Source organism: Myotis nattereri (genome assembly GCF_964212035.1).
Source record: "Myotis nattereri genome assembly, chromosome: 6".
In the NCBI taxonomy this organism is placed as follows: domain Eukaryota; kingdom Metazoa; phylum Chordata; class Mammalia; order Chiroptera; family Vespertilionidae; genus Myotis; species Myotis nattereri.
Genome location: NC_138081.1, coordinates 78,724,380 through 78,738,177, shown reverse-complemented (window position 1 = coordinate 78,738,177; position 13,798 = coordinate 78,724,380). Strand labels below are relative to the sequence as shown.

Here is a 13,798-nt window from a genome sequence, read left to right as displayed (position 1 = left end):
GGCTAATTCTGGCATGATTAACACCAAAATCCCTGTAACTACAACTGTCCCACTTCTTAATACTTAGAAATAATACCTAAGTCTAGCTGGTCTTGTGAATGACTGTATCTATTATGGGATTTTAAAAGTACTTATTATGGGTCCAGATATGGCAATTGGTCTCTTAATAACAAAGAGAATAATCCTGCATATGTTATAAGAGTTTTCAGGATTCTTTAAAACTTTGGTTAAAAATATAGCCTGTTAAAGGTGGAAAACCATAACCCAGCCCAGAGGGGGGAGGAGGGAAATATATATATGTGTGTGTGTGTGTGTGTGTGTGTGTGTGTGTGTGTGTAGCCGGTTTGGCTCAGTGGATATAGTGTCAGCCTGCGGACGCAACAGTCCTGGGTTCGATTCTAGTCAAGGACACATGCCTGAGTTGTGGGCTCGATCCCCAGTGGGGGGCATGCAGGAGGCAGCTGATCAATGATTCTCATCATTGATGTTTCTATCTCTCTCGCCCTTTCCCTTTCTCTCTGAAATCAATAAAAATATATATATATTTTTAAAAAGAATATCATGTCCTAGAAAGTGAAATAGCTCACTCAAAGTCACACTGCTATTTGGACTTGATTTCAGGAAATGTGCATGCACACACATGCAGCTAATCTAATTAGAAGCTTTTCCTATCATCTCATTGATTCTCCTAACTAAGTGATATTCTAAAAAGTCTGATTCTAATGAGGAAATTGCAATATCAATCACAATGAGATACAAATATAGCTAAAGTGTAAAAGACTGTAGATGCCAAATTTGGCAAGGATTTGGAGCAATACAAACTCTGATCACTGGTTGGTGGGAGTATAACCTGGTACAACTACTTTAGGTAACTGCTGTATCTACTATAGCTGAACACACACATATCCAGCATCCCAATTCCTACATACATGAAACAAAAGAATGTACAAGAATGTTCATAACAGCAAAGAAACATAAACCAGAAACACTCCAAATGTCCATCAACAACAGAAAGAACTGATTGTGGTATGTTTGAATATGGAATACTAGAGAGTACTGAAAACAACAGACCTACATTACGTGCAACCACACAGATGAATTCCAAAAACATAATGGGAGAAAGAAGTCCAACACAAAACATATTACTTGATTCTATTAAATAAAGTTTAACAACTAAGAAAATTAATCATGTTAGAAGTCAGGACACTAGCTATCTTTAGAGAGGGTATAAATGTGAGAAGAGCTTCAGGGGCTAGTAATGTTCTATTTATTTACACGTGTGGTGTTGTAAGAGGTGATTCATTGAGCTGTACACTAATAATATACTACTCAATATGCTAGTATATATTTGACACCTATTTTTTTAAGTTAAAAACAACAATAATTATGTGATAGATTTCAATACATTCTGTTGTATTGATTATCCTGTTACTTTAAAAAACATGAGTTCTTTCTGTGTGTTCTGAATAAATTTTTCTATATTGTTTGTGTCTGTGCAAAGATAAACGACCCCTATGAAAATACCCTACTTGGGTTTATTTATACAGCAGACTCAGCCATTTCAACCCAAAGGCTTGCTTACTTTTGTGCTATACATCACTAGCAGGAGTTTGTTTCCAATACTCCTAATAAAAATGTGACTTTTAAACATCTCATGCCAAAGCTTGGGAACTAAATGTAACCACTTCTTTGATTCATGATCATTTTCTAGACCTGGGATAACAAACAATTTAATTTACATGCCAACGCCAGTCTACAAGGAATTGCTGCCTGGTGCACTGAGAAAGCCTGGGCGCCGTGTGAGGGCCGGCCACAGAGAACACCGCTATGCCGTGGGCAAAGGATGAGCGCTGGGAGCACACATACTTGCTGAGTCTGTGACAGCCACCAGAACACTTTCTCTCACAGGACGAAATGTCTTCTTAATTATTTTAAATGCTCCACAGAGAAATTCCCAATAAAGTTCCTAAGAAGTTATATTATTTTAATATAATCTGTTTGTCTAAATATATTTTATATTTAAGTATTCATAATATTTAAGTATTTTGTTCTATATAAATTATATTACTGCAACATGGTTTAAATATTTCACTAGTAAAGCAAATTGATAAGACTACACATTATTTTTAACAAAAAATCATTTAAGGGAAAAAAATGTTTAAATACATTTTGTTTCATCTATCCTATTCTTTGCAAAACAGAACTGCCAGAATAAAATACTAGAAGAAAAAAAAGAGCAAAAAACCCCCCACCAAACTCCCATCTTGCTAAATGTTATCCTTGGGTTCCTCCAAGAATAAAAAATCTTTTTGATTGCTGTTTTTCTTTTTTTTGGTATAAACTAAACCATACAACCCAATACTGGGCAAGTTTTCATTAATCTATATATAACAAAGCTAATTTAAAAATAAGCTTTCCCACTGCTCAGGAAGACTACAGGTTTACTTGAAAGATGCACATATTCTAACTCTAAAGGTATCACCTTATTTATAGCATATTCTCCTTAGGTTACTTTTGTAAAACTAGATAATTTGTGCAGACACAAATTCCCAAGATGCAAATGCACTGTGAAAGGAGCACCCAAATGCGGTGCAAAAGAACCATTTTATTCAGTCTCATCCAGTATTATTAGCATTACCAGGTGGGGAAAAGTGAACTGAAATTTCACACTTCTGCCTTTCACTTCCACGTGATTTCTTCACAGCCCTGCTCAGTGACACACACCGGATAGCAGGTTAAACTTTTAAAAACTAACTCTATCTAAATCTAAACTTGCCTTCATTTAGATACTGAACCTCAGAATTAGAAAAAATACAGTGATGACGGGTTTCCCTAAACTCATGACCCCAAATTTCAAATGAATACTCAGCCTGCCATTAACCCTTCTCTGCTTCCAAGGTATGTCAATTCTCTCAGTTGTCAAAGCTACAAGTAATCACTTTCTCTTCTTTCCATGGACTTCCACCAGCCTTCCTTCCCAATCTCTATCCGACGCCTTTGCCTCCTATTTTGTTTAAAAACAGCTTATTCAGACAGGAGCTCCTCATCTTCCCCCACCACATTCTCTGTTCACACCACACAACTCAGAACAGTGGACGAACCAGACACTAAAGATCCATTCCCCTTCCCCACTAGCCTTCAAGACATTTCTTTTACAATTATATCTCCCTAGAGTCTCCCTTTTGGACTGGAAAAACGCAACCTTTCGCTGATCCTCCTTCTCTTTCCATGGTAGAAGCTGCCAGTTGCCTAAATATTGATTTTTCCCCTTCTCTCTCAAATGAAGCAATACCCAGTTTTAGTGAGCACATTGCAATCCAGCCTTCCTAGCAGCTAGTCATGGCCATGTGACTACATCTCACTTCTGGTCAGGATATAAGCAGAGCTGAGCAGGATTCTGAGAAGTCTTGGTCCTTCTTCCCCCTTTTCTCCATCTACACTTGGAATATGGATGTCAGACCACTCTTTCCAAAGTCACCAGTTTGCAAGGTCCAATTCTCTGCTTTTATCTTAGTCTCTCAGCAGCATTAGATACAGATGATGCCTCACTCAGTCTATATATATATATATATATATATATATATATATATATATTGTTTATATATATATATATTTTATTGTTTTCTCTTTAGAGAGGAAGGGAGAGGACTAGAGAGTTAGAAACATCGATGAGAGAGAAACATCGATCAGCTACCTCCTACACACCCCCAACTGGGGATGTGCCCGCAACCAAGGTACATGCCCTTGACCGGAATCGAATTTGGGACCCTTCGGTCCGCATGCCGACGCTCTATCCACTGAGCCAAACCAGTTAGGGCTCTCACTCAGTCTTGAAACACTTTTTTTTTAATTTCTAGAAATCCACCAAATGCTAATTTTCTTGTTATCTCTCTGGTCACTCCTGATTCTTTATGCTGCTTTCTCCCTGCCTTCCTGACCTCTACTTTTTTTTTTAATGCCCCAGTCCTCTTCTCTTAACTGTACTCACTCCTTTGCAATTATTTTAGAACCATGGTTTTATATTCTGATGACACTCTGATGTCCTAATTCATATATTCATTTATTTTAAAAAATATATATTTTATTGATTTGTTACAGAGAGGAAGGGAGAGGGATAGAGAGCTAGAAACACTGATGAGAGAGAAACATCGATCAGCTGCCTCCTGCACAACCCCACTGGGGATGTGCCCGCAACCAGGGTACATGCCCTTGACCAGAATCGAACCTGGGACCCTTCAGTCTGCAGGCCGACGCTCTATCCACTGAGCCAAACCGGTCAGGGCTGATGTCCTAATTCATATATTTAAAATAGATGCTTCACTTAGATGTTTAAAAGACATCTCAAAATTTACTTGACCAAAACAAAACTCTCTCCACTTCTGAACTGTAGACCTTCCCATCTCAGTACATGCTCACCATTCCCTTGGTTGCTCAATGCAAAAACCATGAGTTATTCTGGATTCCTTTTTCTCTCTCAGTCCATCTGCATTCATCAGCAAGTCCCATTGGCTCTGCCTCCAGAGAACAGCCGTCATTTCTCTCTGTCCCCACTGCTACCACCCAGGTGTAAGCCACATCTCTCTCATCAGACACCCGTGATGGCTAATGTGTCCCCCCTCTATTTTCTAAGAGAAGCCAAAGCAATCTTTTCAAGTGCAGATCTGATTGTGCCTCTTCTCCGCCTCTCAGAATGAAATCTAAGCTCCCCAGATAGCCTCCAAGGCCTACAAAGTGACCTGTTCAACCTCTTCTCCGATTTCATTTCCGGTCACTCTTGCCTCAAGTGCTGTGTTTCAGCCACACTGGAGTTTTATTTCGTATTTTCTGCACATACTAATCTCTTGGCTACTTTTTATTTAATACCAGCAGTGGCTTCCATTTAAATGCTCTTTCCCAGTGTCTTCTCACTACCAACCCCTTTTCCATCTAAGCTAAGGCAGCTTCTTATGTTTACACAAGACATAAGATTATGCTTCAAATATCTAAAGGTGGTGGTTGTACCTTCTAATGGTTAAACACTCACCATATAATGGGTCTTCACAAGAATAGTAGTGGATCTAATCACCACTTCCAAAGTGTCCTAATGGCTATGCAGTAGCATACTCAAACTATCAACTATGCCATGTATATGCAACTCTGGCCCAATTTACCACTTCTCATCTGCCTGGATCAACTGGTCTCTTTCTCAGGAGCATGACCTGATTTAAGTTAACCCTTACCTCCTTTCATTTCAAGCTCACACACAATCTCCACCTGATCATCTTTCACACCACTAAATGTGTACTGCCTCTAAAATCCCAGTACACTACAGTTATTTCTCCTTCTTCCCAGAAGTCCTGGCATCATTTAGCTTGAGGATACCTTCCCTATTCTCTGGAGGAAGGCCTCCTGGACTCCTTTCTTACACAAAGGTCCTGATTTTCCAAACATGTAAATTAAAGTAAGTTCTCTTAATTTTCACACAGGTGGCCTGAGGCTACTAGCATGATTTCTAACCAGCAACAAGGAAGCCACAGAAAGGAGAGGCCCTTGGGAGCATCATCAGAATAGACAAGAAGCTGGAAGAATGAGGTGGAGACAGTCCTGGTGCGCTGGCACAAACTGGAACAATCCGTGATGTACCATTCCTATGGTCCCTGCTGTGGACAGACATGACACCTCTACACTAATCACTTCCTTTTCCTCTAATAATAGCCAAAGAAAACAAGAATTACTCCAAAGCAGAATAAGCATTTATTCTACCCAGCTGTGCACAGTGGCACTCTTTTAGAACCATCTGCAATCTAATTTACTCCCTTTGTCCCAAAACACACTGATATCTCACTTAAATCATTCATGTAGAGTAATAATTGTTGGGAAGTTAATAATTAGATAAAGATACACAGTTTGGTCATCTGAAAACAGTCCTTATTTCTGCAATGTGTCAGCATTCTGGTAAAAAGAGTAGCCTTAAAGAAGTAGACTGAAGAATAAAACTGTACTAACATTCTAAAAGTGTTGCCCAGGTAATGCCCAGAATGTCAAAACGGTGACCACAAGATGACTAGAATCATCCAGGTATGTGATTAGCTGTGATTTAGAAACAAAGAACAAAACAAAACAAAAATTCTATAGGCTCAAATCTGCTATACTGATTTTTTTTTTTGTCTTAAGTACATTCTGAGGAGTAATAATTTCTAATAAAATGCCACATTGGATCAGACTACTAATATTCTGTCTTTGACAGGTACAGCAAAGGAATCTGGAGAATCCAAATAGTTAGCTTCTATATCAACGGTTCTCAACCTGTGGGTCGCGACCCCTTTGGGGGTCGAACGACCCTTTCACAGGGGTCGCCTAAGACCATCGGAAAACACATATATAATTGCATATTGTTTTTTTGATTAATCACTATGCTTTAATTATGTTCAATTTGTAACAATGAAAATACATCCTGCATATCAGATATTTACATGACGATTCGTAACAGTAGCAAAATGACAGTTATGAAGGAGCAACGAAAATAATTTTATGGTTGGGGGTCACCAGAACATGAGGAACTGTACGAAAGGGTCGCGGCATGAGGAAGGTGAGAACCACTGCTCTATATCTTCCTGAGTAGATAATAATGTTCCCTCCTTAGTTCCTCCCTGCTCCTGAATAACATACCACATACTTACCCTTTACAGAATTAACCTAAACCATATTCAGTCAGATTTTTTTTAATAAACATATGTTCCTTAAAAACTTGAGCCACAGTCTGTTTGGCTCAGTGACTAGCGCATCGGCCTGCGGACTGAAAAAACCAGGGTTCGATTCCGGTCAAGGGCCCATGGCAGGGTTGCTGGCTCGATCCCCAGTGGGGGGCTTGCAAGAGGCAGCTGATCAATGATTCTCATCATTGATGTTTCTATCTCTCCCTCTCCTTCTCCCTTCCTCTCTGAAATGAATTAAAAAAAAAATTAAAATAACCCCAAAACTTGCTCGTGCTGCCTAGTTCCCAACCCGTGAGACTTAGTCAAGCCTCATTAATCTCACCTAGAATCAGAGAATTAAAAAGCAGACACAAGTATCTACTTTTTCACATCTTTATTCATTAATAAAATTACATTATGTGCCTGAAGCTCGAAAGAAAAATGCAGATCAGTGTTACCTCTTCTATATATAATTATTTCTTTTTTAAAATATATTTTTATTGATTTCAGAGAGGAAGGGAGAGGGAGAAATAGAAACATCAATGATGAGAGAGAACCACTGACTGGCTGCCTCCTGCACGCTCCCTACTGGGGATCGAGCCAGAAACCCAGACATGTGCCCTGACTCGATCTGCAGGTCAACACTCTATACACAGAGCCAGGCTGGCTAGGGCTATCATTATTTCTTATATTCATTCTAAAGAATTCTAGCCTTCTAAAATCTCTTCTTAAAGGAACTCCTCCATCTCTCAAGCACTAGTAGTTGTCCTTTTATTCATCTCCACCAAGTTCAGCTAAGAATTTAAAACAAACAGTGAAGTCAATTTAAAACTCAACTTACAACATTGTGTGATCTTCTGGATGTTGGAGGAGATACGCTGGGCCAGCTGAGTGGGGTCACCAATGGTTCCTGGCGTGTAAGACATGGTTGATCTGCTTAGTCACTAATTTCATCAGATGTTGGTGGGCTATACAGTTTTCTAAGCAGTCACCTAAATAACAAAACAAAACAAAAAGTCGCATGGTTGTATTTTTAAAGTTATTGACTTATGGTTTCCAAACAGTCAATTTGGAAGGTTGCAAATACAAACTTGACTAACTTAACAGGGTTGAAATCTCTCCCCTATGTCTATCCAAAAAACTAAACTTTATAAGACACTATCAAGTTAAACATATTAAACAAAATAAGGTTCAAATTGTACATTCCCTTTGAACTTCTCTGATTTCTCTAAGGATGAGTTTTAAGTCCTTTTTTCTGTGTATAATTTTATTTGTTTATATATTTTGTCTTTCAACTGTGAGCAACTTTAAGGCAGGGCCCACATGCTATTTATCTTTCTCCAACATTTAAAACAATTCCGGGCACAGAACAGATATTTAAATATTTATTAAACAGAATACAGACTTCAGGCTACCCCCAGGAATTCCATTACTCTAATGTAACATACAGCTCAGGAACATATGATTAATGGTCTCTAATTTTAGAGATCAAAAAGGAGGAAGGTCAAATTTGAAAGAGCAAAGTCAACAAGCGAGGAAGAAAGCAATGCCCTGTAAAATGCTCCCCACACAAACATCTTCCTGACAGAGCAAGAACAACTCTCCTCTTCCAGGGCCAGCATTAGGACAGGAAGCAAAGCTGGGCTACTGCTATAGTAAGGAAGTAAGATGAAATTCTTTTCTTTTTCTAGCCACACCACACCACTGGGAGTTTGAAAAGAAAGAATGAAAAGGGGTGTCCTATGTACAGGACTGTGAACAACAAAGAATTTCAACTACTCCTACACCATCTTTTCACTGAGTGTGCATTGAATATTGCAGAGTTGTAGGCGGTCCATGTGTAAGCCAGCCGTCTACCACGAGTTTGCTAGAAGCCCCACATTAAAAGAAGCACTCGGGCCTGGCTCAGTGGTTGAGTGTCAGCCAATGAACTAGGAGGTCACGGTTTGATTCTCAGTCAGGGCACATGCCCAGGTTGCAGGCTTGATCCCCATTAGGAGGTATGTTTCTCTCTCACTGATGTGTCTCTCTATCCCTCTCCCTTCCTCTCTCTAAAATCAATTTTAAAAAACATTTAAAGAAGCACTTGGGAGCTGCAAGCAAATACAATAAAGGTAAAGTATTTGTTTAAGTCAAGTTTGTCTTTTAGGTGAAAGGATAAAGTTAATCACGTAAAACAACAAAAGCAATACAAATCAGTGAAGAGAAGGTCAATACTGATAGGGCCTGTGGAAAGGAAATATCACTCTTGCCCTCTCTAGAAAGAATTCATGAAACAGAAGCGTAAGACTTGGGTCCCTGGTATGACGGGTATGGAAAGCAAAGGCAAAGCACTAAAACCTGGAGCGGGTAGACCCTGAACATGTGGACAGAGCAAACACACTGTGTCAGTCACCAGAGGAAGGAGAGGTTCCGAGTCAACTCTGAGTCAGAAGGTTCACGGCTGGGACAAGTGAGAGACAACACGACAGAAAAAGAGAGGAACGACCGAACATTTACTGCACGTCTGTGCAGGGGAAAGCATTTCACAAAGACTATCTAATTCAATTTTCAAAATCTCCCCTTTAAAGTAGGTAATGGCAAGCACACCTTGTTTTAACGATGAGCACACTGGTTTATAAAGATTAAGTCACTGGGAAGGTAACCCAACCCATCCACCAGGTGGAGGTGGGATTCAATCTCAGGGTTCTGGTTCCAAAGCTACTGATGCTGGGCTCCCACACAAAACTAACGTCACAGAAGAGGGCGGGCCCTACAGGCCGGTTTAGTTTCAATGTGTTGTGATAAGAAACCACAGGAGAACTCTGGTAGCGGAGAAGAGTATTTCTGTTCTAAGGGTCAGTGCTGGCAGGAAGTACAATAGCTGAGCTGTTGAGATGGGAACAATACTGGTTTCATGCCTCAAACACTGACATGTGCCTGGCCACCCTGGAATTCCTAGGAGCTTTTTGATGCTCTCTATTCTTCTTCATTGATCCACAGGTCCAATTTATCTATTCTGGGCCCTCTGGACCTCACCAAGGCCTAGAAGTAGACCCAAAACCAATTTCATAAAAGGGTAAATTAAAACCTCAATGCAGACAGCAGAGCCACTGCAGCAGGGTGGCAGGAATAAAGTTCCAGGCAGCTTTGGACTTGGGCCTGCAGTGACCTGAAGCTCTGGGCCCAGTCAGAACAAGACTGGATCTGGGGAGTCAATGAGACTAAGCATCTACCAACGACCAATTGGATCTCAAAATTACGTATCTATTTTTTTTTCAAGAAGAGCTTTATTGAGATATCATTCACATATCATATAATTTACCCACTTAAAGTGTACAATCCAGCCCTAACTGGTTTGGCTCAGTGGATAGAAAGGTCCTGGGTTCAATTGCAGTCAAGGGCACAAGCCCAGGTTTTGGGCTCGATCCCCAGTAGGGGGCATGCAGGAGCCAGCCAATGAATGATTCTCTCTCATTGATGTTTCTATGTCTCTCTCCTCTCCCTTCCTCTCTGAAATAATTAAAAATATATTTAAAAAAATAAAAAATTGCACTATTTAGTACATTTGTAATTTCAAAAAATAATACTACTAAAGTGTACAATCCAACAGTGTTTTTAAACATTCATCAAGTTGTGCAACCATCACCACATCACATTTAGGACATTTCATTACCCTAAAGTCCATACCCATAAGCAACCACTCCCCCTTGCTCTCCAACCTCCCCAGCTGTAGGCAACCACTAATCCACTTTATAGCTTCATAGGTATGCCTATTCTGCACATTTCATATGAATGGAATCATACAGTATGTGTTCTTTTGTGACGGGCTTCTTCTCTCAGTATGTTTTCAAGGTCCATCCATATTGATGTATGAATCAATACTTCATTACTTTTATAGCCAAATAATATTCTACTACATGGTTAGAGGAAATTTTCTCCTGGCTCAATGACATCTTTTTTTTTCCTTTCCCTCTATCAACTAGAGCTCTAGAAAAACTGGCTCACAGCCAACACAAACACACTGGATGAGGAAATGTTCCTTTTTCTTACTTATTTACTCTCTTCTACCCTCTTGAGTGTATGTGTGCGAGGGGAGGGGTTCCTCCATCCACATACACAAACACACCTATATACAAATGCGTCTCCCCTCCATGTCTCTCGTCATACTCTTAACTCCGATTAGTGTCCATAGTCTTTGCAGCTACAGGAACTCACCGATTTCCTTTCAGCTGCCAGTGGAACTGGCAACAAGAGATCTCTGTCTTGGATGAGACACTAAGCGTTGGGGCATGGACAAAGCAGTAGAAATAGTCAGTTTTACTTTCTTAATCCTGAGCACTAGCATAAAGCATTGGATTTCCCTCCACACCGAGTCCCCAAATGTAAGAATATATTTGTCAAAATAAAGCATTTGACAGAAAACGCAATGTTTTGTTGGTTTTTTTCCTTCACGTCTGATTTTAAAGAAAGTAACAACCTAAAAAGCAAGAAGGGGAGGCATCTTGAAACATTCTATGTATCTTTAAAAGTTTTTATATAAACCTATTAATGAGAGGTAGGCAGTCTATTTTGTAGACTGCTCTGTTCTCGGTACCTGGCTATATAACAGGTGCTTAATTAATATTTGTAGAAAGAGTGAATACATGTACCTATTTCCTAAGAACACACACCCAGTTTGAGGGTAAATGTCACTATTTCTAAGACACTGAATTCCAGTGGCTTCTTTCAGAGCCTGAATGGCCCAGGCTTACTGCTGCCTTTAGACCCCGGCTTGGCGCCACTTCCTGTCTAAAGACGCTTCTTCCCATGATCTCCATGTGACTGGCTCCTTTTTCGCAACATTTCCTCACATGCTAGAGAAGCCTTCAGTGGCCACTGGATCTAAAGTGAGAGGGGAGGGGTTCCTCCATTGATCTCCCTAACTTACTGCATCATAGTGCTACTCATCATATAAAGTGACCTACTTAGTATATTGTTTAATACCTACCCCTACCTCTGGAATATAAATATGAGCGATTAACCACATTCTTTAGCTCAGATCTTCCATCTGTTAAATTATTAGATTATCTGATTTCATTTCACAATGCCAAGAATTATTTTTCACCCTTTCATGCATTAAACTTCCAAATTAAATGGAATCACGGCAAACTTTACCCAGACTTACTGCAGATGTTTTATATATTTTTCAACCACCAGCACCTAGCTAAAGTCTGGTACCCCAAACAAAACTTTTGGTTTGACTTTTTTACTGGGAGCAGGAGAAGTAAAATGTTGAAGAAAAATGATGTAGACCTTAATCAGTTAATATGGTATCATATTAACTTCTACAGAAACTTTAAAACTACAGCATAATTCTTAACTAGTCACAAGTTTGAGACTAACTTCTCAAAGTGGCCTGTAAAGCAGAGGCTGGCCCACATCACAAGACAGTTTAACTCTGTTATCAGTTTATGCCCCTGAGGCTCAGGCCACCTCCAACATTACTAAACAGAGCAGCATTTCAAAACCATTTCCTTTTCTCCCAGATCCCGTACAGGTTTTAAATTTTACATAGTTCTAGTCAGAAAACATTGATGGAAATTAAACAAAATTAATGTATGCATACAAGAGCCAGGCAAATGCAAGAAACGTAAGAGAGAAAAATATACTAGTAGCATTTGACCAGAAAAGCAACGTTGTTTCTTTGTGTCTGAATTTAACTAAAGTAACAACCTAGAAAACAAGAGAAGGGAGGCATCTTGAGATACTTTATGTGTTTTTAAACGTCTTTATAGAGAAACCAGTTCATGACATGTATTGAGAACATCAAAGGAAAGTTAGATTTAATCCAGCCAAATAGAAAATAGACCACAATGAGCCTCTGAATAAAGGTATCTGGTCCCTTTACCGTAGCCCTATAAGTCTCAGTTCTTCCAGATCCGGAAGGAGAACTTTAAAATGTGTTTTCTAAATCAGTGGGTTAAAAAGAGGAAGAGGTCAGTTCGTGTCTCGATGGAGGCAGAAGCGGGATCCCAGAGCTGGCGGGGGCTGGCTCCCGGCCGGTCCCGCCCTGGTGCGCGCAGCCCGCAGGTGCGCCCGAGGGAGCGGGGCCCGGGCGGCCGCGGGAAGGCAGCGAGGCTGCAGGCGCCGGACCGGCTCCACTGGCCCGGCCGCCGGACCGCGCCGCTCACCCGTGGATCGGGGGGTGGGGGGCGTGGGGCGCGCCGGGAGCTGGGGATCCCCAGCCCTCCGCCCCCCGAGCGCCTGCCGCAAAGCGCAGAACGGCCACCTGACGACGCGTATAAACAAGGAGGCGCGGCAGCTGCAGGGACATCGGACCTCGGCTGTCCGGCCAGGGACCCCCTTCCCATGCTCGTCTTACCGCAACCTCCTCGGCTTCCTGCTCCTGCACCTCCTCCCCCTCCGACAACAGGCTCCCACGGCCGCCGCGCCCCCAGCTACAATTCCCAGCCGCTGGGTGTTGGCGACGGGACACCCACTGCGCATGCCCACAACACAGCCCAGTAAGGGGGCGGGGATTGCCTTTCTCCCATTGGGCCGCGGTGCTGAGTGACAGCGGTCGTCTCCCGCCCCTTCTGATTCCAAATGAAGGAATGGGCATATCTGCAAAATTGCAAGGGAAGTATTTGGGGGGCGGAGGGGGTAGGGGGGTGGGGGTCTGACTTACAGATGGTGAACGCCCTAGCTAGCGTGCAAAAAACAAGAGAAAGAAATGGAGGGCAGCTGTCTTTATCTGGTGATGCCGGCCTCCCTTAGACTCAGGATTTCATCCCGCCCCATCAGCTCATTCTGGTCTTGTTTCTAACCCTTGACTCTGCAGGAGACCATTTCACAATTCCAGTAAAAACTGCGAACGCAAATCAACAATCCTGGCAGGAACAATGAAAGAATAAGCAGGAGTCACCTCCATGTGCTCATCTAGTGGGCAAGTCTTCATAGCATACCAGGCATTCTAAGCATCCTGGAAGGGCAGGGCATATTTTGTACAGGGCTTGAAAAAAGCATGAAGTCTTCTAATAACTATTCAAAAATAACGTCATTGTTAGATAAAAAGCATCACTTTCTTCAAGTGAAATAGTACCTCACCAAATTGGCTTGGCCTTTGCTTGTATCAGGGCAACATTATTTTCTGAAAGGATCCC

At 41.2% G+C, this 13,798-nt stretch overlaps 1 protein-coding gene across 2 annotated transcripts in view; it reads right to left on the bottom strand.

Annotated features, from left to right (window-relative positions):
- The window catches only part of STX7 (syntaxin 7), a 38,795-nt gene extending 25,657 nt beyond the window's left edge, over positions 1-13,138 (bottom strand). For both annotated transcript variants that reach the window (XM_081095102.1, XM_081095103.1), the window contains exons 1-2: positions 13,018-13,138; positions 7,516-7,666 (exon numbers count right to left, since the gene is read on the bottom strand). In XM_081095102.1, the coding sequence (XP_080951228.1) occupies positions 7,516-7,600 (85 nt within the window). In that variant the 5' untranslated portion in view covers positions 7,601-7,666; positions 13,018-13,138. The remainder of the gene's footprint in view (positions 1-7,515; positions 7,667-13,017) is intronic.
- Positions 13,139-13,798: the final 660 nt, after the last annotated feature.